The 26,320-nt window shown below is 39.4% G+C and overlaps 1 protein-coding gene across 2 annotated transcripts in view; it reads right to left on the reverse strand.

Annotated features, from left to right (window-relative positions):
• Positions 1 to 26,320, reverse strand: part of LOC141994242 (connector enhancer of kinase suppressor of ras 2-like) — a 530,195-nt gene that overhangs the window by 123,960 nt on the left and 379,915 nt on the right. For both annotated transcript variants that reach the window (XM_074964467.1, XM_074964466.1), the window contains one exon: positions 25,303 to 25,556. In XM_074964467.1, coding sequence (XP_074820568.1) covers positions 25,303 to 25,556 — 254 coding nt within the window. The remainder of the gene's footprint in view (positions 1 to 25,302; positions 25,557 to 26,320) is intronic.

The raw sequence follows: 26,320 nt of genomic DNA on the forward strand, positions 1-26,320 counted from the left end.
AATGAGTTTTTAGAAGTAGTGGAAGGAAATATGTTTTTTTTCAACCAGTTTCTTCATATCAGTTACAAAAAGGAAAATTATTTTAAAAATGTATAGCAAGGTCATTCTTGCCTTAGATAAGAATTCCATGAAAAAGCAAATACTATTTGTATTAAAGATCTACACAGTTAAGCTTTAAATTGCTGAGTTTCTAACTGGCAGTTGAGTGAACCCAAGATGTGTACAATTAAAAAAAAATCCAGTTTCAAATAATGAATCAGATTCTGAATTCACTTACATTAGTGTAAATTGAGAGTAACTCTTCTAACAGAGTTATGCAGGTATGTAGCTGAGATCAAAATTTCACGCAATGACTACAAGATGACATTTTGTAATTTTTTTGTTCTGCCAACATTAGGATAATTCTTGTCCAAGTGTTAATTAAGAGCACAAGTCTTCACACACGTATCTGAAAATACAATACAGAGCTTAATCGGAAGTGAAAGTAAGCCGGCCCGGTCTGGTCCGGAGTATCGGCAAGAGCCGGGGTGCCATACCGGACCGGCTTCCCCAGGCAGCGATTTAAAGGGCCTGGGCAGTAGCGGTGGCTGGAGACCTGAGCCCTTTAAATTGCCGCCCGAGCCCCGCTGCTGGAGCCCTGAGGTAGCGGTGGCAGCCGGAAGCCCCCGGGGCTCCTTCAGCAATTTAAAGGGCCTGGGGCTCCGCTGTGGGTAGCGGGGCTGGGAGCCCCTGGCTCTTTAAATCACCACCAGAGCCCTCGGCTGCTGCTGCTACCCCAGGGGCTCTGGCAGCGGAGCTCGGGCCGTGCCTTAAAGGGCCCAGGGCTCCAGCCGCCGCTACCACAGCAGAGCCCCAGGCCCTTTAAATCGCCGACGGCTCTGGCAGTGGGGCTCCAGCAGTGATTTAAAGGGTCCGCGGTTGTCGCAGTGGCAGCCGGGAGCCCAGGGGCTCCTTTGGCAATTCAAAGGGCCTGGGGCTCCGCTGCGGGTAGCGGTGGCCAGGAGTCCCTGGCTCTTTAAATCACCGCCGGAGCCTTTGGCGGCCGCTGCTACCCCAGGGCTCTGGCAGCAGGGCTCGGGCAGCGATTTAAAGGGCCTGGGGCTCCACAGTGGTAGCGGCAGCCGGAGCCCCAGGCCCTTTAAATGGCCCCCAAGCCCCGGGGCTGGTAGCTCCGGTGGTGATTTAAAGGGCCTGGGGCTCCCAGCTGCCTCTACCGCAGACGGTGTCCCTGGCCCTTTAAATCTCGATTTAAAGGGCCTGGGGCTCTAAAGGCCCCAACTCTTCCGGTTAAGGCCCCACCCCTTGCTCAGGACTCCGGCATACCCAGTAAATCCTTTAAATTACTTTCACCCCTGAGCTTAATTCTTATTTGAGGAGACTGGTCCAGAAACTGGGAAGATGCTCAAGAAGGTGTGTTTGGAAGCACAATTATTTCTCTGTGTATTGCAAAGTGCATTCAGATATCTTGTATGCTCAAGAAAATTTAATCAAAATTACCCAATAACTTACTGGTAAGCCTGTAAATGTTTATACACCACCATTGGTTCATCCTGGTCCCAAAGTCAGGTAAGATTAGAAGGGAGATAAAAATATTATTGACAGGATAACAGCAGAATAGAGTTCTGCCATTTGGAATAAAGGGCTTACTGCTCAGCTAATTCATGGAACTAGAAATAGCTCTATTCTAGAAGTCTGAGACAGAGACTTGACCTGGGCTCTGATCCTGCTCCCACTAAAGGCAATCACAAAAATCCCATTGAGTTCAATGGTACAAGGTAACCTTTGGAAAAACTAATAGCCAGTCTTCAAAGAAAATAAGAGAACCATGACCTTCAATGGTAACACTATGGATTAAAGTAAAGCACAAGAATATGCCCCCATCTACAAGGGCTTTGATAGTTGCCTCTTGTACTTCATTGGTGCTTGCTGTAATTTGATAGATTTTCGGATGCTGAATCAGGACGTATTCTCTTTGGTTTTGTTTGCTCAGTTTGTTTCCTCTAATTTATTGAAAGTTAAAGTTTTATTTTAAACATGACCGAGTAATTATAAAGTCTTGCTGTTTGTCCTGTAAATACTGTAACACATACAAAATAAAATGTTTAGTTTATTGTAATCCCAAATTTTTGCCTCTCTAATTGAAGCCTACTTTTTATACAATAATAATATTGGGAAGGGGGCAGAAAATCACTTTAATTGTTGTAACTTACATTTTTGCTCTTAAGAGATCCTAAACAAACTCAGGGATTGTTCTTGAACAAGGAATTGATGGTATAAACTACATAATATCTGGTCATTTGACATCTGCCATTTAAAAGACAAAGACTATGTATAAATCAATAGATGATACATATGGTGGATGTGACTGTTATATGTATACCCTTGTATTTGTGTTGATATTTGCATAACTGATTCTACTTTTTTTACTGGCTTCTAAATTTCTAACACTATATTTTCATGTATTTTAAGAGGATTCTGAAATTATATTTCTGTATCTGAAGAGAGGATTCTGATTCAGTTGCTAACCCACAAACTACTAACCATATAAAGAAATGGCTCTGATTACACATGTCCATACATCCACCCAAATATATTTTCACAGACATGTGTGTGTACAATTGTACACTTAATTTGCATGTGCAATTATGGCAACAGCATGTAGAAATTTGGTATTTGTACATACTAATGACCAATTAGAAATCTGTCTAATTGTATGACCATATTATGTGAGCACCTGTGAGCACATTTTTATTTGTGGTCCTACGTTTCTGATCTTTTGAAAATAAGAAATAGCTCATCCTAGTTCCCCCACTGTATTTTGAACTCCGCCCATCTTTCCAAAGGGGCCAGTCTGGGGATCAGTGGCCACCAGGAAGCCCATGGGAACACCATTCCTGCATAAATCATGCTGCCATTAGGATTAGGGCACTAATCCCTCACCATCCAAATTAATGGGAGTTTTGCTATTGACTTTAATGGTTGTGGGATAAGACCCTTGGGTGATAGGGAGGCAGTGACATTTTAATATGAATATTAGGGCCATCAAGCGATTAAAAAAATCAATCATGATTAATCACACTGTTAAACAATAATAGAATACCATTTATTTAAATATTTTTGGATGTTTTCTACATTTCCAAACATATTGATTTAAATTACAACACAGAATACAAAGTGTCCAGTGCTCACTTTATGTTTATTTTTTATTACTGTAAAAAAACCAACAGAAATAGTATTTTTAATTCACCTAATGAAAGTACTATAGTGCAATCTCTTTATCATGAAAGTTCAACTTATAAATGTAGAATTATGTACAAAAAAAAACTGTATTCAAAAATAAAACAAGGTGAAATTGTAGAGCCTGCAAGTCTACTCAGTCCTGCTTCTTGTTAAGCCAATCACTCAAACAAGTTTGTTTACATTTGCAGGAGATAATACCGATGGTTCTTGTTTACAATGTCACCTGACAGTGAGAACAGGGGGTTCTCATGGCACTATTGTAGCCGGAGTCGCAAGATATTTATGTGCCAGATGTCATATGTCCCTTCATGCTTCAACCACCATTCCAAAAGACATGCATTCATGCTGATGACAGGTGCTGCTCGATAAGAATTCAAAGCAGTGCAGTCTGACGCATGTTCATTTTCATTATCTGAGTCAGACGCCACCAGCACAAGGTTGATTTTTTTTTTTTTTGGTGGTTCAGGTTCTGTAGTTTCCGCATTGGAGTATTGCTCTTTTAAGACTTCTGAAAGCATGTTCTACACCTCATCCCTCTCAGATTTTGGAAGGCACTTCAGATTCTTAAACCTTGGGTCAAGTGCTATCTTTAGAAATCTCACATTGGTACCTTCTTTGTGTTTTGTCAAATCTGCAGTGAAAGTGTTCTTAAAATGAATAATGTGCTGGGTCATGATCCAAGACTGCTATAACATGAAATATATGGCAGAATGTGGATAAAATACAGAAGGGGAAATACAATTCTCCCCCAAGGAGTTCAGTCACAAATTTAATTAACACATTATTTTTTTAATGAGCATCATCAGCATGGAAGCATGTCCTCTGGAATGATGGCCAAAGCATGAAGGGGCATACAAATGTTTAGCATACCTGGCATGTAAATACCTTGCAATGCTGGCTACAAAAGTGGCATGCAAATGCCTGTTCTCACTTTCTGGTGACATTGTAAATAAGAAGAGGGCAGCATTATCTCCTGTAAATGCAAACAAACTTATTTGTCTTAGCGATTGGCTGAACAAGAAGTAGGACTGAGTGGACTTGTAGGCTCTGAAGTTTTACATTGTTTTGTTTTTTGAATGCAGTTATATAACAAAAAAAATCTACATTTGTAAGTTGCACTTTCACAACAAAAAGATTGCACTACAGTACTTATATGAGGTGAGCTGAAAAATACTATTTCTTTTATCATTTTTACAGTGCAAATATTTGTAATAAAAATAATATACACTTTGATTTCAATTACAGCACAGAATACAATATATATGAAAATGTAGAAAAACATCCAAAATATTTAATAAATTGGTATTCTATTGTTTAACAGTGAAATTAAAACTGCAATTAATTGCGATAATTTTTTTAATCGCGATTAATTTTTTTGAGTTAATTGTGTGAGTTAACTGAGATGAATCAATAGGCCTAATAAATATTAAAAGTTCTGCAAAAATGATAACATTTACTATACTTATCAAAATACTATACCCTTACTATATCAAAATAAATGAACTGTTTCCTTCCCACAATATTAATTATTATTAATAGTAAATTGATATGGAATCGCACCATGCCTCCAGTCAGGCTAGGAGTCCCATTGTGTTGAATGCTGTAAAGACACTAATGAAAAAGACAGCCCTGCTCTGGACAACCTCTGGTTAAAAGCCTCATGACTAGTACAGCAGCTACAGGCCTGATTCTCTCCTCACAACAGTTTCACATCAGTGTCGCTTTATTGATTTCAATGAATTTACCTCTCCTTTACACCACTATAAGTGAGAGGAAATTTAGGCCTTACATTTTCCTCTATGCGAGCCTAGCAACTTGAGTTGCTTGTGGTGTTCTAGTCAAAGCCTCTGAGAATTCTAATCTGCCCGACACGTCTGTAAATTACTAACATCCCTTACATTCATCACGTAAATTACAAGGATTTTTATGAAAAAAATAAATGTCCATGCTAAGAAATAAAAAAGTAACCCCATCATAAAATAAAGAGCTGAACCTTGGAGATGGCATGAAATCTTCCATGGTCCATTCCCTGCTCACAAAAACTAGAATTCTATGGAAATGAAAATTTGCTAGCAAAAAGCATCTTGATCTGCCATACAGACAATCTAGATATGTCCTTTGCTTTAGATGCAGATGTAGCTTTGCTACATCTTTATTATACTCACTGTTCTGCTAGACTTGGGCAATACATGCTCTACAAAAATACTTTTTTTATTGTTTTGAAACCCGTGTGTTCTTTCTCCTAAGCATTTTCTACAGTAGACTTGTTCTAAAGTGAAGCAGCAGCCTTAGTCCCAGAGGCTTTACATATCTCTCTGGTTCAGTAAGCTGATGCTTCACCCATCAAAGATACAACACTGGCAAATGTATTATGCTCAGCTAAAAATAAAAGCTGCCTTTGAGGTTTTTCTTCTACTCGCTCATGTAGAGGGGTTGGGGTGGAGACAGGAAGATACTTTCCCGCAAGTTGCATATATCTACAATTCAAAGAGGCACTTAGTTCTTTTTGCTACATTTCTATTTTTTAGCGTAGAAATTAAGAAAAGAACAAAAGAAAAGGATCATTTAAAAATTCCTAATTATCAGATATTTTATACATATTATGTTAGTGTACAGTAGGTAATAGATTCACCAGACGGAAGCATCAAAAAAGAAATATTTAATTTCTTTTGATTTTTAAAAATGCACTCCATCCAGTTCTCTGGGTAAATTCACACTTAAAGCATAGCAACTATTTAGGATCAAACTAATTATTCCCAATAACTTTATCTCCCATAACCCTCCTGCCCCCCAAAAAATTATTTCACCCCATCCACTAGCTCAGCCTTCTTCCCCTATATCTCAGGAAAAACATGAAAGAACACATGGGATTCACAATGTGATCTATAACAAACAACTACGGCTTTGGTGAACCAAAGAAGGAAATGCATTACACAGCCAAGGACCCCTCACTGAGAACACACAGCTTCCAACCTTATCCAGTATTATCACACTTAAACTAGGGATTAATTTGCCCCAGATGATGGCAATCGTCACAGTCTCTCACAGGGATATAGATGGGATCTGAAGAAATCAGGATGCAACTCATCTAAAACATTTTAAAATAATTTTGCTCTAATGGAGTCAAACTTTTCTTTGTCACCACAAAATATCATCTCATATGCCTGGTTTTGATTATATTCTATTATTCATCAGAACTTCCCACAAAATAAATAAATATTTTTCTGGGCTAGGGAGATCCTTGAAAATTTCCCACCTCTGTTCCATTTTTACTCTGATTTAAGATGTACCTGAAGATTCCAAGCATCTGTTTTGTGGCTGGAGATTGCACTTCTGGCAGAATATGCTCTCAAAAGTATTTCAAACCTTCGTTATGAAGGGGGTGGTGTGCATTGAGAGTTCATAACACTTGGTTTGGAAGGTCATTGCTAGAATTATATTGCATTTTCTTCACCTCAATCCACTGATTCTAACATGCAAAGCCATTGTGACACATCTAGGTCTCCCCTTAATAGTTTTTATGTTGAAACATCACATCATGATCCACCCTACTACCTGCTATATTTTTTCATGGTAGGAAAAGTTGGTACAGTACATGGGCAACAAATAGATATTATCTCAAATAATAAGTATGGATATGGAAAATGAAACAATAATTTAAAAAGGGTTAAAGGAGGAGTGGACACCAATGCCTACCCAAATCAGTAGAATATATGCAGATCATGAAAAAATGCCTAAAATAAGACAGAGAGAACAGGTAGGATACTCCCAGCAATGGTTAAACTTCATTTTACAGTAAGCAAAAGCCTAGTTTAGTCACTGATAACCAGAAACACTGTTTTAAACAAATTCATGTGCATCTGAGGTCTGGAAACATGAGTTTTGACTCCCTTCTTCAGGGACCAATGATAAAGAATGCATTCCCAAATAACAGACATGCCAGGCTGGGTTGTTTTGGGCAGCTGGAAATGGCACAAGAACTTGTAACCTGGTCTCAAGTCTGTTCTTTAACATGATTGGAACAGATAAGAGACATGGTTGTGTTACAGCAAATTCAGCAATGCACCAGTGTTTTATGAAATTCACAGTCTATTAATAGAGTATATTATCAAAATAAATCCCTGCAAAGATTGAGGAGGAAAGGAAAAATAAAGATTATTCATCACTGGTGAAAGCCATGGATGTTCGCATTTAATTGAAAACCTAACAAATTATCTGAATCTGTAAATAGAAGCCAAAAGACACTTTTATAGTGCTCATATGAAATATTCATCAGAATTTCGAGAACAGGCTGTGGCTTTATCAGAGAAAAGTTAACAGGTGGAATTTAGTGTCCCTTGGTAAGATGCAGTAAAATGAACACACAAGCTGAAGGAAGAGAGATATTACACATGGAAAATGGAGTGCAGAGCTTTTCAACAGAAATTATTGCCATACATGGGAACCTTAAGCATATAGGTGCTCTAAGTAAAGACTGCTCTTGGAAGCTCAGCCACGTGGGATGTTGCTGATACTTACTGTTACAAATGGAATAAGCCCCTGAACTGCACCTGCACACAATCACACTCGCAAGAAACATGCGTTTTACTTTGTGAATGGGATTAACAAGAGCCATACATGCAGCAGTCATACTTGTATTTCTTTTGGGTATTGGGCCCAGTTCGGCTTAATTTTATTGTGTACGCTGTCCCTGCTGCTGAATGCTTCATGAATTAATCAGTCGACAAAATAAGAAACTGAAATTTGTTGTTAGACCCATATGATAGCTGGCATTTGCTTTCTTCGATTTTAAGGTTTAGGACAATTTTAAAAGAACTACAGCGTCTAGACTTCCATCACTTGCAATGTCAGGTTTTATTTTTAGGTACATATGTAAAATAAGACCTACAGGGGAATGATAGTGTGCCTGTACTTGTAATTTAAGTATTATTAACAAACATTTAGATTACTTCATGTGGCTTATGGCTGTCCTTTAGCCTGTTTATAGATAGTGAAGTTCAAATGTATACTTTCACTTTCAGCTTGCCTTTTGTAGCCTGAGGTAGGAAATAATAAAACCGATTAAACATTTTATTAGCCTGCTAACATAATATACAGTAAATCTCAGAGATCTATAGACACTTTCATCCCAAAGGGCTCTACAATGCTTGCCACCTCTAGGGTGGAATACAACAATTGTTGGCACTGCTCAGCAACACTGCTCTACAGTTTGGGATGGGAAGCAAAGAACAATTATAAAATCAGATCTGCCACCATTCTCTCACCATTTAAGAAATCAACATATTATAGGCATTCACAAAAACAGTTTTGTGTTCAACCTAGAAAAAGTGAAAGATCTTTTCTCAATCTGTATTGCACTGTATTTCTCTGATTCTCAAGTTAGTCCTTAATGCTCCGATTCAGCAATTAGACTACTTAAATGTTCAAGTTACGCAAAGTGCTATGCTTAAGTGCTATGCTGAATTGGTGCCACAGTCATTTTTAAAATGTAGACTTCCCCAGCACATTAAATCAAATTTTAAAAACAAGTTTATCACCTATCCCCCCTACAAAAAAGGAGTATTTATCAAAAGCTACCAAAAGATTTTTTCTGCTTAAAAAAGATTTAATTCTAAGAGTGTGGAGACTGAAAGCTTTCTCAGACTGCAATGGTTGCATTAAGGAATCTAAAGAATATATGCTAAAACAGAACCTAGACCTCCCCCACTGCAACTTGTTCTGTCATCTGCCACCACTGAGAACAGCCTAGCTCCATCCTCTTTGGAACCCCCTTTCGGGTAGTTGAAGTCTGCTATTAAATCCCCACTCACTCACTCTTCTCTTCTGCAGACTAAATAACCGCAGTTCCCTCAACCTCTCCTTGTAAGTCACGTGCCCCAGCCCCATAATCGTTTTCGTTGCCCTCCTCTGGACTCTCTCCAATTTGTCGACATCCCTTCTGTAGTGGGGGGGACCAAAACTGGACACAATACTCCAGGTGTGACCTCACCAGTGCCGAATAGAGGGGAATAATCACTTCCCTCGATTTGCTGGCAATGCTCCTACTAATAAGAGTCCTATATGCCGTAGGCCTTCTAGGCAACAAGGGCGCACTGCTGACTCATATCCAGCTTCTTGTCCACTGTAATCCCCAGGTCCTTTTCTGCAAAACTACTGCTTAGCCAGTCGGTCCCCAGCCTGTAGCAGTGTATGGGATTCTTCCTTCCTAAGTGCAGGACTCTGCACTTGTCCTTGTTGAACCTCATCAGATTTCTTTTGGCCCAATCCTCCAATTTGTCTAGGTCACTCTGGACCCTATCTCTATCCTCCAGTGTATCCATCTCTCGTCACAGCTTAGTGTCATCTGCGAACTTGCTGAGGGTGCAATTCACCCCATCATCCAGATCATTAATAAAAATGTTGAACAAAACCAGCCCCAGGACCGAACCCTGGGGCACTCCGCTTGAGACTGTTATCAAAAGCTTTGCTAAAGTCAAGATATATCACATCCATGCTTTCCCCATATCCACAGAGCCAGTTATTTCATGATAGAAGGTTGGTCAGGCATGATTTGCCCTAGGTGAATCCATGCTGACTTTCCTGATCACCTTCCTCTCCTCCAAGTGCTTCAAAATGGATTCTTTGAGGACCTGCTCCATGATTTTGCCGGGGACTGAAGTGAGTCTGTAGTTTCCCGGGTTCTCTTTCTTCCTTTTTAAAAATCTGGGCACTATATTCGCCTTTTTCCAATCGTCCGGGACCGCCCCCGATCGCCACGAAGTGCCTAGGCTCCTCTATATTCTGGGAGCATCCCGAGCTTCAGCGACTTCCCATTGAAATCCCGGCTGAGCCATCACTTCTAACACTGACAGACCCCAGTTGTGGGCGGGTGGGATTGAACCTGGGACCTTAGGAGCTTAGTGCATGAACCTCTATCGCATGAGCTAAAAGCCAACTGGCTGTTAGCTAAGGGAATAGAGCAAACTCATATAACTCTGAATGGTCTCAGCGCCACTAGATGGGACAGAACGCCACATCCAGGAGGTGTGTAGGTTACATATATTCACAATGATTAATTAAAATCCATTTATAGTGACTTTAAGGATTAAAAATCTGCCCTAATCATTTCAAATTCACTCAGAGACTGTTACCATCAATGCTTTATGGAAGAGGGTGGCTAACCTTCTGGATGTGGATGATAAGCAACAAGAAGACACTGCTTTTCCTACCCAGTCACATTCTAATTTAGCAGCCTCATTTGAGGTCAAATGTGTCTCCTGCAAAAGCTCTTAACATCCTTTTGAGCTTTCTTTCAAAGATTTTTAGAAGAACTGAACACTAAATGTCTTGAAGATGAAATAAGACAGCAAAATTACTTATGAAAATATGGCATAAGTTTGGATCAAGGCAGATTCACATTTTGTGTGTTGCAATGCATTTTTCCAAGTTAGCATTGCCTGATAAACAAGGTACATCCTACAGGGCTGAAAATAAGGAAAACTAAATAACCTCTATTATTGTAGCAAAGTGGCAGAAGCAGGTGACCTTCCATTTTGTTGCTCAAAAGAAAGTAACTCAGTCCAAATAAACTATTTTCTTTTGAAGTCAAGGATGGGTATATTTCTGAATTAGCATTGTCTAGGGCTTTCTCTCACTAGACAGATGATGACGATCAAACTTCTGACCATTTTACAGATACAATATCACAGTAATTGCCATTGATTAAAAATTATACTTTTCACTTCTGCCATACAAGTCATCAAGGATCTCCAAAAGAAAGTGAATGCATGCAGACATTTAAAGATTGTTGATTGTATTCAGCCAGCCCTAATCACTTTACTTCTTTCTCTTTCCTTTCCCTAATATTATAAAGGGTGAAAATTGTTTCCCTTTCACGACTAAGCATTTGTAATTTTATGCAGAGTCTGATTAATAAAATGACATTTTTAGCTAAGTTGCAAGGGGGCTCTATGTTATGGAACAGGCTGAGTGGAGGTACCACCTTACTAAATTGAGCCAAATCTCTGAAGGCTTGTACTCCTGCTAATTCAAGCTCTCATTGACACAGTAATTGTGCTCTACAAATGTAAAATAGGATCATCATCTCACAGTCAAAACACACAGTAAGAGTCACCTTTTGATTTAGTTGGGGATTGGTCCTGCTTTGAGCATTGGGTTGGACTAGATGACCTCCTGAAGTCCCTTCCAACCCTGATATTCTATGATTCTATGACCTTGTAGTTATAGGGCCTGGAAAAACTCACATTAATTTAAGCGGGCTGTAGATCAGGCTCCTAACCACCTTCTAGAACACATGGGATATGGTGGATAGATGAACTTCAAAATCTCAGCAATTTAGGAAAGTGGTATTAGCCATGTTACAGAGAGTTTAACTAAGGCATAGAAAGGTTAAGTGGTTACCTGAGGCCATAAAACAAGTTCCCAATTAAACTTGAAATAAAACTTAGAAGTGACTCTCAGTCCCAAGCTTTGACAATGAGACAGTTCTCACTTCTTTTGTGAAACAGGAAGTAAGAAATGAAGGGCCAGCACTTTTCCAATCACATGGAGCTGAACACACGAATATGTGATTTCCTTAGCCCATCTTATTATTATAATATAGATTATGGTAGTGCTCAGGGTTCCCATCACCCAAAAGAGATGTTTGGCGCAGCTGGGACATCCCAAATTGCACATGTGAAGAAAAGACCAAATTCTAATTTTTTTGTTCAACTATTTTACTGTACATGTTTTTTGCTCTCAACATGTGCCATTAAACTGTATACCATTTGTCAAATTGGCTTCTGGCAGCTCCAGAAATAGTTTTGTAGCTTTTACTCCATTCATCTATAAAAGCTCTGTGCTAATGGGCATGTATTAACAGTTCTGCTTGGTCAGCAGACAGAAAATAAATTGGAAGTTGAGCAAGTGCAGTGAAACAATGATAAGCCCTAAACCATTTTAATACTGTGACACACTTAAAAAATTAACAAAGGCATTTCTGATGTACTCTTTACAGCAGGGGTTCTCAAACTGGGGGTTGGGACCCCTCAGGGGGTCGCAAGGTTATTACATGGGGGGTCAGGAGCTGTCAGCATCCACCCAAAACCCCACTTTGCCTCCAGCATTTATAATGATGTTAAATATATAAAAAGCTGTTTTTAATTTATAAGGGGGGGTCGCACCCAGAGGCTTGCTATGCGATAGGGGTCACCAGTACAAAAGTTTGAGAACCACTGATTTACAGTGACTCTGTCCTAGAATGGACATACTCTCAATTTCACTGTGTAGGGAGAATAGTGAAAGTATCTGTCGTAAAATCTGTCAGTAGCCAAAATCATCTTCCACACATTACATATATAAATCAAAAACATGGGAAGTTTTCATTTTTTAGGAGCTGGTTTCTTTATTATGAAATACAAGTATATTGTTACTCGGTGGATACTGAGCACAGATATTGTATTGTGAAATGAAAACTTGTGACCCCTCAACCTTCTTATTTAGGGGCTTGATGCCAGAACAACTCAATGAAATTCTATAGCCTCTGTTATGCAGGAGATGAGACTAGGCGATCATAATGGTGCTTTCTGGCCTTAAACTGTGAATCTATGAAAAAAAACTTCAGCAATTCCAATATAAATGTTTTAAAGGGTACTCATTCACTTTGTGGTTAACCTTCTGTCTGTGCTCTCTCTTGCCTTGTCTTACTTTTCAAATTTTTGCCTAGCACCTTTTTCTTTCTGCTGCTGTTTGTTTACTTGCTGTTTCTTGATGCCACACTATTCTTCTCTGTACTGCAGCATATCTTTGCTTTCTCCCAGTCTCTGGAGCCCAGTCCCATTATTACTACTCTTTTTGCTGCAGACCCACAGCATGACCAGTGTGTTCTTAAAACCCACTTTAACGTAAAGGAGATGAAACAGCTTTAAAATAATTAAGTAATATGAAGTACTCAGACCTTCAAAACTAGCTCATCTTGAAAAGTGATCCAATTAATCAAGGAACTGATCACTACTTTAAGATACGCAATGAGTGACTTCCCACTGAGACAAACCTTCCTTTTAGTTTCCCTGGTAGAATTGTAAGAATCAATAAAATTAATTAATAAATAAGAATATAATTTAAAATCATTCTTCAGAAAAAAATCAGAAATTCCTGCCCCTTTTTCAAATATCTCCATAGCCAGAAATGGTGCTGCCTCCATTTTGTAATTCTCTCCAGGAAGTCCAAGGTGATGACAGTTCTTGACAATTAGCTCAACATTTTTCTGTTTCAAACTATGTCAAACTGTCAACGTGGGAACTTCCTCTTTCATTGTCATTGTTATAGCAGGTGGTTCAAACATTTTTTAGGCATTTAATATTAATAATTAATGAGCTGTAATGACTAGAAAGTATTTTATTTCACATAGCAGTTTTCCTTTAAAGATACTGAAACTTCTCAAAGCACTGATCTAGAGAAATCAATTAGGTCTATTGAAGGAGGAATACAGTGACACTAAAAAACCCCAAATAAAAACCCAACAAAAAAACCTCCATCCAAGCACACATTGTTAAAACCCTGAAATTAGAATTCTAAACTTACACTGAAGTGGTAGTGTTTCCTGACATATTCCAGTTAGCACAATCCTGTGCACCATTTTATAATCTGGGTATCCTACAATATTATATTACTTACCTGTCCATTTTATACAGCTAACTCTGCATCCTCACAGCATTTTACGAAACCACTTAATGTTTAGGTTCCAGTTCCACATAGCTTCGTAAACATCTATCTGGCATGATCGGCCTGTGTAATTATCAATTTTGTAAGACTACATCTATGCTTAGTAGTCACAGCTACTGTTAAATAAGTGTAATTTTGTTTACTTCTATGTAAATGTAGTAAGGAGGTAGTAGTGGGGTAGCCAAATAATACTGGGTCCCTTGTTTTCTTATTTGATCATACTATATTTTATTATACCGAACACCGGCCATCACCCATGTTCATTAAGGGTGCATAACAGTATCCATTATCACACTGTCATTCCAACTTTCCAGAATATTTACCTTGACTGAAATTTTCTAAATCTGGGTCTTTGTCTAAAAGTGATTTTGGAATGTGTGCGTGGGTGAAGGGAGGGAGAAAGCAGGAATGTAAATTTGATCAAAATTGCTTCAGCAGTTTTGAGTTCAGTAACCTTTCCTATTTTTTTTAAATGTTATTTAGGGCCTGATCCTGCTACCTTCAAACATTTCAGACACCAGGGAAAACAGAGACAGAGAGACAAATGAAAGAGAGAAGAACCACTTAGCAGTATCCAAAACCAATGATTTATGTATTTTTATAAGCCAGTAGCACATGTTAGTTTCACAACAAATTTGGTTTGGTAAAACCTCATAGTCACAGTATCTGGTTGTTCTTCATACAGTCTACTGTAAACGTTAAGTCTTGCTAACCTGAAGTCTCATTATATAGATGGCTGTGGGTAGCATACATACTAAAAAGCAGAAGGAAAATTCACAAAACATTATTATACAATAAGGAAAGAAGACAGTTTGCTCAGAGAAACTAAGCCTCTATTCAGAAATATAACCTTGTGTAATTTCCCCTTTCTTTTTGACACCAAAATGCCATTAAATGTTTTGAGGTCCCTTTGGATAGCTATATTTCCAGGCAGTTTTGTCAACCAAAAGGTTCTTGCCAGGGTTCTTGTCAGTGGTCAAGGTGGCAAGATCAGGGTGACCCACACCATGCTGTCTGGTAAGAACCTACATAATATGATACACCAGAGAATTCAATTACTTCTGAACATCACAACAGGAGGGAATCAACAGAGCTACAGATGGCTTGGATATTTTCATTCATGTACATATACCTCTGAGTGATGGAAAGTTCTGTCTCTAGAAGGCAGTATCTCACGGAGAGAGTTACATTGATATAATGCTGATTTACACTCCTATATCAGTCCTAGAATGTTTATCGTCCAGATATTTTCTTCACATTGTGACAGGTTCTGTATGTGGATATTATATATTGGGATTGGAAAAGGTTCAGAAAAGGGTAACAAAAATTATTAGGGTTATGGAACAGCTGCCATGTGAGAACAGATTAATAAGACTGGGTCAGCTTGGAAAAGAGACGACTAAAGGGGGATATGATAGAGGTCTATAAAATCATGACTGGTGTGAAGAAAGTAAATAAGGAAGTGTTATTTCTTCCTTCTCATAACACAAGAACTAGGGGTGACCAAATGAAATGAATAGGCAGCAGGTTTAAAACAGACAAAAGGAAGTATTTTTCACACAACACACAGTCAACCTGTGGAACTCTTTGCCAGAGGATGTTGTGAAGGTCAAGACTATAACAGTATTAAAAAAAAACTAGATAAATTCATGGAGGATAGCCATGAACAGCCAACAATGGCTATTAGCCAGGATGGGCAGGGATGGTGTCCCTAGCCTCTGTCTGCCAGAAGCTGGGAATGGGCAACGGGATGGATCACTTGATAATTACCTGTTCTGTTCATTCCCTCGGGGGCACCTGGCATTGGTGACTGTCAGAAGACAGGATAGGATACCATACTAGATGGACCTTTGGTCTGACCCAGTATGGCCATTCTTATGTTCTTACTGTGATTCTTATGAATAGACCTGAGTGCTGTATGTAGTATGATTGCCCATAATTTCCTCAATTTCTTCCAGCCCATTCTACCTCACAGTTGACAAAATGTTATCTTATCATCTTATGAATTTAAAATTGTTGTAGCCATGCAGTACAAAATGCAGGCCACCATTTTTTACTCAAGGAGTGAATCCCCATGTCTTTTTTAAATGTTTAAAAATGTTTTGTGTTGAAAAAGTATGTGAGCTTTGGAAATGTCAAATATGCTTTAGAATGCAAATCAAGACTTGTAAAGCTATGAACGCCTTCAGAAGACTCACACCTTAGGTGGAATGAATCCAAAATGTCAGTCACAGCAAAATAATTTTGTTACCATTCTAAAAGGTTTTTAAAAATAATTTTAAAATAAAGCCATTGAAAGCTTTTGAAGTGGCCAGGATAGAGTGAACTGGATAGTTTTCACACATAGTGAATCCAAGCAGGTGTGGCAGAATTCCATGTCTAACATAAATTTCATGCCATTGTCTGCATTTGAAATGCTACAGCAACAAGCTGTAGCCATGCCACTGTAGCGCTTCAGTGTACACACTACCTGTGCTGATGAGAGAGGTTCTCCCATTGGTGTAAGTAATCCATAGAGCCCTGCGTGGATAAAAGTTTATATCTGTGGATGCAGATATCCGCAGATATAAATCGGTATCTGTGGAACCGCAGGGTTGTCCCAGGATCTGCAGTGGCGAGAGGAGCAGACCATGTCCCTGGTTGCACTCTTGTGTTCAAGTGGCACTCATGCCCCCAGACAAGAGACAAAGAGAGCTGTGTGGAAGGGATGGGGGCAGGGCTACAGGTGGGACAGCCGCACCGGAGGAGCTGCCGGCACAGGGCACTGGCTCCTGGGAGCGGCGGCCCCTCACTCTGCTCCTTTCAATGCTGTGGTTCCCAGGAGAGCCCTGTGGTTCTAACTCAATGGAAAAATTCTTTCACCAACCTAGTGCTGTCTACACTGGGGGGTTAGATCACGTTAACAACATCGCTTGAGGATGTGAATTTTTCACACCTCTGAGCAATGTAGTTGGACTGACCTAATTTTTAATGTAGACCAGGCTGCAGGGACTAAGCCACAGGAGTTCATAGTTCTGCATGCTATAAAAATGACAGCTAGTCAATCAGCAAAAATGTAATGATACTGAAAATGGACATTTTACTGTACATATAACTCAAACAATTATTGTTCTGGCCCTAGAAGTAAAAGAATATTCCACTATAACCATCTAACACTATAGCTTGCTATATAGTGTTACAGGCCATTAGCTAATAATCATTTTATAAACAGTGGATGCTTTTCCTTTTTATTATAGTAATTGGTAAGATTATATATGAAACAGATTGTGTGACACAGTGTGGCAGGATTATAAAATGATGTAGTCCTTTTAGGTTTGAAGCCACACAAGATGACTATCATGCATACTAGTGACAAGCAGTTATTTGTCCATGGTTTCAAGCTGTATCAAATCACAACCATATACTGTGAAAATGAATTAACTCTTGGATTTCTATATCCATTGTTAAATTAGCTGTTTAAACTTTTAACCTGTGTAATTTAGGAAATTGTGGCTTCCCAATGCAATGCACAGTTGCTTCTAACCAACTGCTGTAAACTTATTTACTCAGTGTATTTTCTTATTATATTATTGCCCAGCTTTGGTTAACTACAGAACATTTCTCACTATGAATATAATGAAAATGGGGATTTCCAAAAGGCCAAACTGTAAAGAGACAGAGGAAGGAATAAAAGAAACTCAGCTGGAATATGAAGGCTTTCTAGTGGACAGTTACTTCTGGTCATTCACTTAAAATGACTTGCTGTAAGTGACAGCTTTTCTTAAAGACTTCCAGATCTAGTATGATGTACCAGCCTGCATATGACTTTTTCCAGTACATGCTTATTGAAATATTAAATCATAAAAACCTATTTTCAAATAACATGAGTCTAATTTAAACCCATAACATGGTTGTCACATTCCTATACACTATGGACATAAGGAACTTCAAAGTGGAATGAAATGCGGAACTCCTCCCTGCTCCATAAACACTGACCCCTAAAGCCATAAGCTTTTAGCTATAAGTATGACTGGGCCTGTGTCACATAGATACACAGTTCTGTTCCCACGGAGCAGATTGCAGTAGTACAAACACACCTGCTAATACAAGACATTATATAAGATAGCTCTCTTATTGGGAACACTCTGGTATTTGTGTTTAAGAATAAATGACTCAAGAACACAACATATTTCAAGGGTCCTTACTGACTCAGCCCTGGTTGCTTTACAGGGTTTGTACAGCTTGCAAACTTTTCAAACAAGTCATTGCCAATTAATTATTTCCCCTCATAATCAGGTAAAACTCATGTAATTCCCTACCACACTGCCATTCATGGGACTGTGCTGCTGGGAAAGGGAATTGCTAATGTACCAACACAATACTGGTTATAGTACCAACCAGCTCCATTTCAGGGGTTGGGCAGGAAGAGAGCAACAGGAGCTATGTAACCTAAAGATTGTCAAAGACTGCGAAAAGGAGAATAGATCAAAATACCATCACTATGGTAAGGCAGGAGGACCACTACAGCACTGGTTATGACAAGGCAAGTTCCTGAGCCACCAAATGTGAATTTCAAACTCCAAAAAGTATGGAATTGTTTCTGGGATTCTGCTTTGGCCCATTATGGATACAGCTGGGTAACCTGCATTCACCCTTATGTGCATGGTTTGGGTAAAAATACTTGTAAATTAATACACTGATTTACATGAAAGTCCAAAATTACTGTAGAAAGGACTCGAGTGAGGCCCAAAGACCTTTGTCCTTACAAAAACAGTATGGCGAGGGGGGAGTGGCCATGAGAGCATGTAGTTCACTCATCCTTCTAGCAGATGTGACTGCTATTATGTATGCTATCTTTATAGAAAGATGAAACCAGGAACACTCAGAGAGGTTCAAAGGGAGGAGACAAATTTAAAGGAGCTGGGTTTCATCGTGGTGGGTACAAATTCAATAAACTTTTAAAAAAATCTTTTGACTAAGGAGTGTGAGAAAACGAATTTACTGTCAATACGAATATGAAAAGCTGCTATCACTGCTAAATGGACCTTACGTGGAGAGACAGACAAACCCATAGTTTTTAAGTGCAATAAATATTTTAAAGTGTAATGAATAGAAGCCAAGACTGGGACAATGCCCTTATTAGACACCCATATAACATTTTTTTCCACTTCAAGCTATAACATTTTCTAGCGGTCTGCTTCCTAGAATTAAAACACGTTGCACCTCAACAGAACAAGAATTTTCTAAACCTGTCATATTTCTATTGCCCAAACCATTAGATGAAAGGACTGGGGTTCTGGGTACCAATGCTGTTTTGGCCACGCAGAATCAAGTAAGATCCTGTTGGCCGAGTCCTGTTTTGTTTTCTTAACTACCTTTAATAGTAGTGGGAATGGAGGAAAGGCATGCATTAGGCCTCTCTCCAACTGAGGAGGAACACATCTTGAACAAACTTGAGGGCACTTGATATTGAACCTGATAGCAAAGCAGGTCTATGGCCAGAAAGACCTAAAGCTAAAAAAAAGTGCTGAATCACCAAATGTTTTGGAGATCACTTGTGTATCTGCGAGCATCGCTGCTCATCTGATCCACACTCTCAACAATCAAATAAATGTTATACAAGATACACCAGTTCCAAAGTTTTATTACCTCCTTGCAGAGTCGAGGCAACATTGTTTGTTTATGTAGTACATTACAGACATATTGTCTATTGCTACTTGAATTCTGTAATTGTGGAAGGAAGGATAGGAAGATTAATAGCTTTCAGTTCTAACACATTTATATGAAAAAGGGATTCTTGGTGCCTCCAAATACCCCAAATGAAAAAACTTTTTTTAGATGTGCTCCCTAGCCATTCTGGAAGAGTTTGACACAGTAGGAGATAAACAGGGTTGAATAAAGCTCCTTTGATAACATTCGCTGGTTTCAGCCATCACCTTAGAGATATTCATATTTTTCTCAGAACAGTGAGTATCTTTAACACACTGCCCAGGCTGGCTTTGAGATTTCTTGACACCCAATATTGAAGCGGCCTCATTTTGAGCCTGACATAGATTATCATATACATTGCTGAGGCCATGAGACCTAGTCGAATCAAGTTGTTGAGAGGGTTCATGAAGTTTCTGAATATTGTTGTGTAGCTTCATGAACCTTTCCTCTGGGAGGAAATCTTTCCTTTTTTTGAACTGAGAATTGCCCCAATGAAGGAGATTTTTTGAGAAGGAGATAGGAGAGACTTCTTTTAATCTATTAGAAGACAGTTTCTCAAACAGAAAATCAGTAATTTGAGCGACACTTTTCAATTCCTCTTCACAGGAAGTCTTTAGAAGCCATCTAAGTATGGGAAAATAAAAATTCCTTGTCTCCTCAGATATGCTGCTACAAGAGACAGGCATTGGTAAAGACTCTGGGTGCAGGGGAGAGGTCAAATGGCAACACTCTGTATTGGAAATGATATTGACCGAGTGTAAAACAAAGATATTTGTGATGAGAAGGTCTTGTAGAAATAAGGAAGTACACATCCTAGAGATCGATAGCAGCAAGCCAAACTAGAGTAGAAAGGAAGGGGGATAATTGATTACAAAGGTTAGCATTCTGAACTGAAACGTTCTGATGTATCTATTCAGTCTTCTGAGACCCAGAAGTGGTTTGAGTCCTCCGTCCAATGGGATCAGAAAATAATGAGTATTAAAATTCCCTGCTTTGGGAACTTACTGGGAATTCCTCTGTTGCTCCTGCTTGTAATAGAGCTTTTATTTTACTCTGGGTATCTTCTTGTAGAATGGTCTCTGATAAAGGAGAGGGGAAGGGGATTGTATGGAGGAAGGGATTCAAACTGAATGGTATAACTTTCCTTCTTTGTGTCTAAAATACATCTATCTAAGGTAACTGTTTTCCATACATTGTAAATATGAGACAAATGGTCTTTAAAGATATGGATAGCATTTTCTAAGACTGCTTCAAAGCTCTCGACTGGTATGTCAAACCTTGGTCTGATGCTGGGTAATGAGAATATACCTGAAGAATTTTTATCGCCCCTTCAATATAAGAGATCTGGATGTGGATCTTTGTACCACTGCTACCACAACAAGTGAATCAGAGGGAGGTGAACATGAAAACAAGAAAACCCTGTTTATGGAATCTGGTATAGTTTGTCAGCCTTTTTTGAAATTGGCTGACACAAAGATGGATTGGACCAGACTGCTTTTGCTGGTTGTCAAAGCCCTTCTAATATTGGCAAAGATATTTTATTTCTTGTAGAACCTAATATTTTGAAAACCAGGATGGTTATTTTAAAATTGACGCTATTCTGTCTACTAGTTCAAGGAACTGAATAGCATTTTCTGAAGGAGAACACACTCCTACATTCTTGACCAGAGATGAACCACTATCTAATTCAATTTCTTGTTTTTGAAATTCAACTGGAGGGGATGTATCTCCCTCTTCTTCCAAAAGTGTATCTTGTACTAAGTTACAAGAATGTTCTGTATCTATTGGTTCTGATTGTATAGGACCCAATCACCTCAGATTCACAGATTTAGGCTGCCCTTTATCAGGAACCAAACAGTCAGACTTTCTTATAGGGCAAGGATAAGTGGGAATTGGTCAGTATGGCCAAGGCATCCATAGTGGCATGTGCCAGTTCTGCCAGTTGCTCCAGTCCAGCATCATATCATGTGCCTGTTGCATAGAAGGTCCTGGAGTGTCCATCTAGGGAGGAAAACCCTGCCTCAGGGAAGTTTGTTGAACTTTGGGTAACATTACTGGATCCAATTCCTGAGTGCGAATCTGATCCTGGATCTGTTGTTCTTCATGTCCACTGGGGAAAGTAATCAGCTTAATCTGCAGCAAGGGAAATTTAGATTCAATATTAGGAAAACTTTCTAACCTTAAGGATAGAAAAGTACAGAAATAAGTTACCAAGAAAGGCTGTGGAATCCCTGTCAGTTGAGGTTTTAAAGAATATGTTGGACAAACACCTGTCAGGGACGGTCTAGGTCAGTGGTTCTCAGCTGTGTGCTAAAGGCCACAGGGCCCACATGGCTGGGGTCCAGGCCACCAGGGCTGCCTGGCGTTGTGGGGCCCAGGGCTGCTGGGGCTGCTCTGCGTTGCCGCATGGTGGGGCCTGGGGCTGCTCTGCTGCCCAGCTCTGCAGTGGAGTCCGCGTCTGGCCCCACTCTGTTGAGGGGTCTCTGGGTTGGGGCAGGCACTGGGCATAGAGGGGCGCAATGGTTCTCAACCTGTGGCCCAGGCAACACACTGTGGGCCGCATATGTGGCCCACAATGATAAGTAGGTTGAGAACCACTGGTCTAGGTATACTTAATCCTGCCTCATCATGGGGAGATGGACTAGACGACATCTTGAGGTTCCTTCCAGCCCTACATTTTTATGATTCTATAGTGGCCAGTCAAAGTCTTCCATTAAGCCATGAGGTAGACGGAAACATATACAATGAATATGGTGGGATCCCAGTGAATGGTCGAACCTCACAATACAAAGCCTTCTAGAAAATCTTTCATATTATTTTCTTTGGGCCCAAGCACACATGGTCAGGCCTTGATGTCATTTTCTTCCAGGTAGAAATAGCTGTTTGCAAACATCAAAAGCAGCATTTTTTATTACTCAAAAATATCCTGGTCAATTTTGCATTTGAGCAGAAGTGGTAACCACTCTCCTCCTCCCTCCCCCACCAAAAAACCCACCCCAAAACAAAATATAAACAAAGCTATTTGTACTCTGGTTCTAAATATTTGTTAACAACTTAGAACATATTTTAAGATTACAATTACATGTTCCAGTGGAAAACAAAAATATCGTTTTGAGTTGCATATTCATGCATGTAGACACTATAGTCTTAATTAAATGTCTTTTGTTTACCAAGACTAATGAAGTGTAACAAAGCTAAATCCAATGCATAACAACTTAATTATGTCTCAGAGGTAACCATTTTGCCCAGTTTCAGTGAGCAAGAGTATTTATTTGTGCTGAAAAACGGTCCACTAATACTGAATACTCTGCTGGAGCACTTCAGAGTAATATATTGGGAAATTGATAAAGTAGGTAGATGTAATGGAGTTAAGATTAAATAAAAATAAAAATATATTAACTAAAATAGTGTTTTGGGAGAATAGTTTTACCAAAAAAAAAAAAAGTTATAATGCCACAGTAATTTCACTTTCAACATTACTTAACACAGGGCTAGATTTGTCCCTGGTATACCCTCACTGATGTCAGTGAGGTTAAATCCGTGATGAGAGTGGTCCACTCTGGATACGTACTAATTTCTCTCTCAGACACATGTACAACAAAGGAGATTTTGGTTTTACCTTGAATACTGAATTTCTGCATAGTGGGCTAACTAATCTGAAATGGGCTTCTCCCTCCTTATCTCCTAATAGGGAGCCCCATCCAAATGGTTGTTAGGCTTTTCAGGTTCTAGCCTCCTCCCATGTAGAACAGCCTGACTAAAGAACAAGTTGATAACTTTCTCTGCATCTATATTAAGTAAGCAAATAACTCCGGAAAAAAAACAACCACAATTTGAGCAATATCTACATGGCTGAGGCTTCCAGATTGTTGGTCCCATTCTGCAGAAATTCAGTTAAGAACCAAAATGCCTTTTTTGCTAAGCTGGAAACCCGTCTGAAATGGGCTATAAACAGCAGTACCCTGTTCTTCCTGCACCATAATATAAGAACAAGGGGACAGTCAATAACATAAAAAGGTGAGAAATTCAAAACAGATAAAAGGAAATACTTTTTCAAACAATGTGTAATTGGACCATGGAACTGATTGCCACATGAAATCGTTAAATCCAGAAACTTAACAAGATTTGAAAAGAGATTGGGCATTCATATACATATCAAGAATATTCAGAGCTACCATAATTAATGGCAACAAAAATGTTGTGGAAAGCATATTAAACCCCATGTTATAGGGAGTAAGCCAATCTTTGACTACAAAAAATAAGCATGAGATCTATTATGGGGCATACTCTGAAGTTCTTATATGTTCCTCTGAAGCCCCTGGTACGGGCCACTGTTGTTAACAGGATATTGGACCAGATGGACTCCAAGTCTGATCCAGCATGACAATTCATATGTTTCTTGTACTTAAACTCCAGGGTGAAATCCGGACACCATTTAAATACATCTAAATTTCTCCGTTAAACTTAACAGGACTATGATTACACCCCAAGATTTTAGAAAGAGCCTGCTTGAATGACTGAACCACTGGGTCTCAGGAGAACAGAGCTGTAATTTGGAGCAGGTCCAAAGGGACCCAGCCAACAAGGTTAACAGCAGTAAGTAATCACGACCTGAGTAGGCAATTAGTATCAGGGATCCTAGGACCAATTTTTCCTTCCTCAAAAGATAGGTAACGTGTATGTGAGGGGACATGCCCCTCAACCTCCCATGGTTGAGAATGCTTCCATGGTCCAAGCAATGAGCTCCTTGTATCGACTGCAGAAACTCAGAACATGGTGAGGCTTACACTCTCTGATATTGCAAAAAGTCATTATTGGATTCACCTAATGATTACAGGCCAAACTGAGGATCTCCTGGTTCGGCATCAGTTGTTCTGGGAGCAGAGTCTGGGATTTAGCCAATCCACTTGGAAATGAAGAGATCCCACCAAGTGAGTCACACTGGCCTCATCAAGGAATAAAGGTGTGTTTTTAATATATGTTAACTGATAGAAGTCAACTAATGTGCTAAAATCTTAGTGAAGACAAGGCAATTAATATTTTTTCACGTTAGCTGGTTGAAGGAAACCCTAGACTCTCCTCTGTGCTTTACCTTCACCATCTTACATGTTAAAACTTACAACTCACTAACCGTAATCAAGATACAGGAGAATGTGACCTTTGATTCAGGGAACGGTTGTCACAGCCTTCCTTCATTGCCTCCCCTTTGCCAGAGTCTTTCACTGTGGCATGGAAAGCTCTTGCACCAGGACACCACACTGCTAAAAACAGTAGAGTTGATATGGGAGGCACTACTGAGGATGCAGAGATCCATGCAGGGTACTGGCCTATCTCTACTATACTCACCTAAGCTGGGGCTCACTTTCTACACTGCTATTTATACCCATGCTAGCTGGGTGAGCACTGTCTGCAGTCAACATGCTGTGTGCTTGAGTAGACCTACCCATAGTGGACAAGTGTTCTGTGTATTATGTACTGAACTTTTTCATAATATCCAGATGGTTTTCAGATGAGCTCTGTATCTTATGGTATGGATGTGAAAAATGAACTGTAGGACCCTGCCATGCAACATGATACTGTAAGATATAAGATCATATTTCTGCTGTGCCAATCCTAGTTCCAATGGCTATAAGAAAAAAGAATTAAAACTTCAAATTTTTATGAACTTACGTGATACAGTGGAACAGTGTTGCTTTCAGCTAGTGAGAAATTCAAGACATCTTGCTGCCCAGGTTCCAGCCTAACGCTAACAGTAGATGTCAACATAGATGGGCTAATTGGATAGTTCGGGCTACTTGTGTTTTTGCCCTTTTTCCTTGACCTGCGGCCTGTGTCTCTCTTGTTGTCTTTCTGTGTCATAGGCTCTTCTTGGATCACCAAGATCTTGTCATCACTCAGGTATCGCAGGAGTGAATTCTCCGAATCAGTTGTTGAAGGAAGAAGAAAAGAAATATGAATAAGACAAAAAAACAAACACACAAAATATAACCAGGCTACACTTTTATACTTACCCACTCAAGCACACGTCTGTGCAAAAATAAAGCCGCACCTTAAACAGGGTAATAATGGGTGTTGCAATATGACATTTCAAATGGAGACTACAACCCGCAGTCTTTTATTCACATGGGTGTTGTCTAGAGAGTGTTTTACTAGGACATGGTAAATGGAACACAGCTATTATCTCAATCTTTCATAGCCCTTTGATCCAAAATGCTTGCTGCTCTTGAGAAAAGCAGTCCTTACTAAGTCAGAGTTCACTAGCATACAGGGGGCCACATAAAGCCATTGTTCTATAATGACATGGTAACTACAAGTGAACATTACCTTGTTTCTTTCCCCCTGGAAACAGATGGAGTAATTGATTCTGCGGTTTCATTTACAGCACAAAGCCTCAAAAAATCTTGACCTTTTTTTGAGTTAAGAAATACGCTGGACTTTGTGCATTAAAGCTGTGAACCACTGAGACTCCTACTCCGATAGTTTTTCTCAAACTGTAAGCCCTTATCAGCTCTCGGCTGCACAATTCTGGAGCCCCGTCTTTTTCAATTTTTTTGGCTATGCAATTTAGTTAACTCTTTCAGTACATTTTAGAGTACAGCATAATATATGCCCACAGATACTCTAATGAAAGCAAATGTGCCATCACCTAGCAATGAGGTTCTCTGATGGTTCTTTTTTAAGTTTGTAT

Source organism: Natator depressus, chromosome 9, assembly GCF_965152275.1.
Source record: "Natator depressus isolate rNatDep1 chromosome 9, rNatDep2.hap1, whole genome shotgun sequence".
NCBI lineage: Eukaryota > Metazoa > Chordata > Testudines > Cheloniidae > Natator > Natator depressus.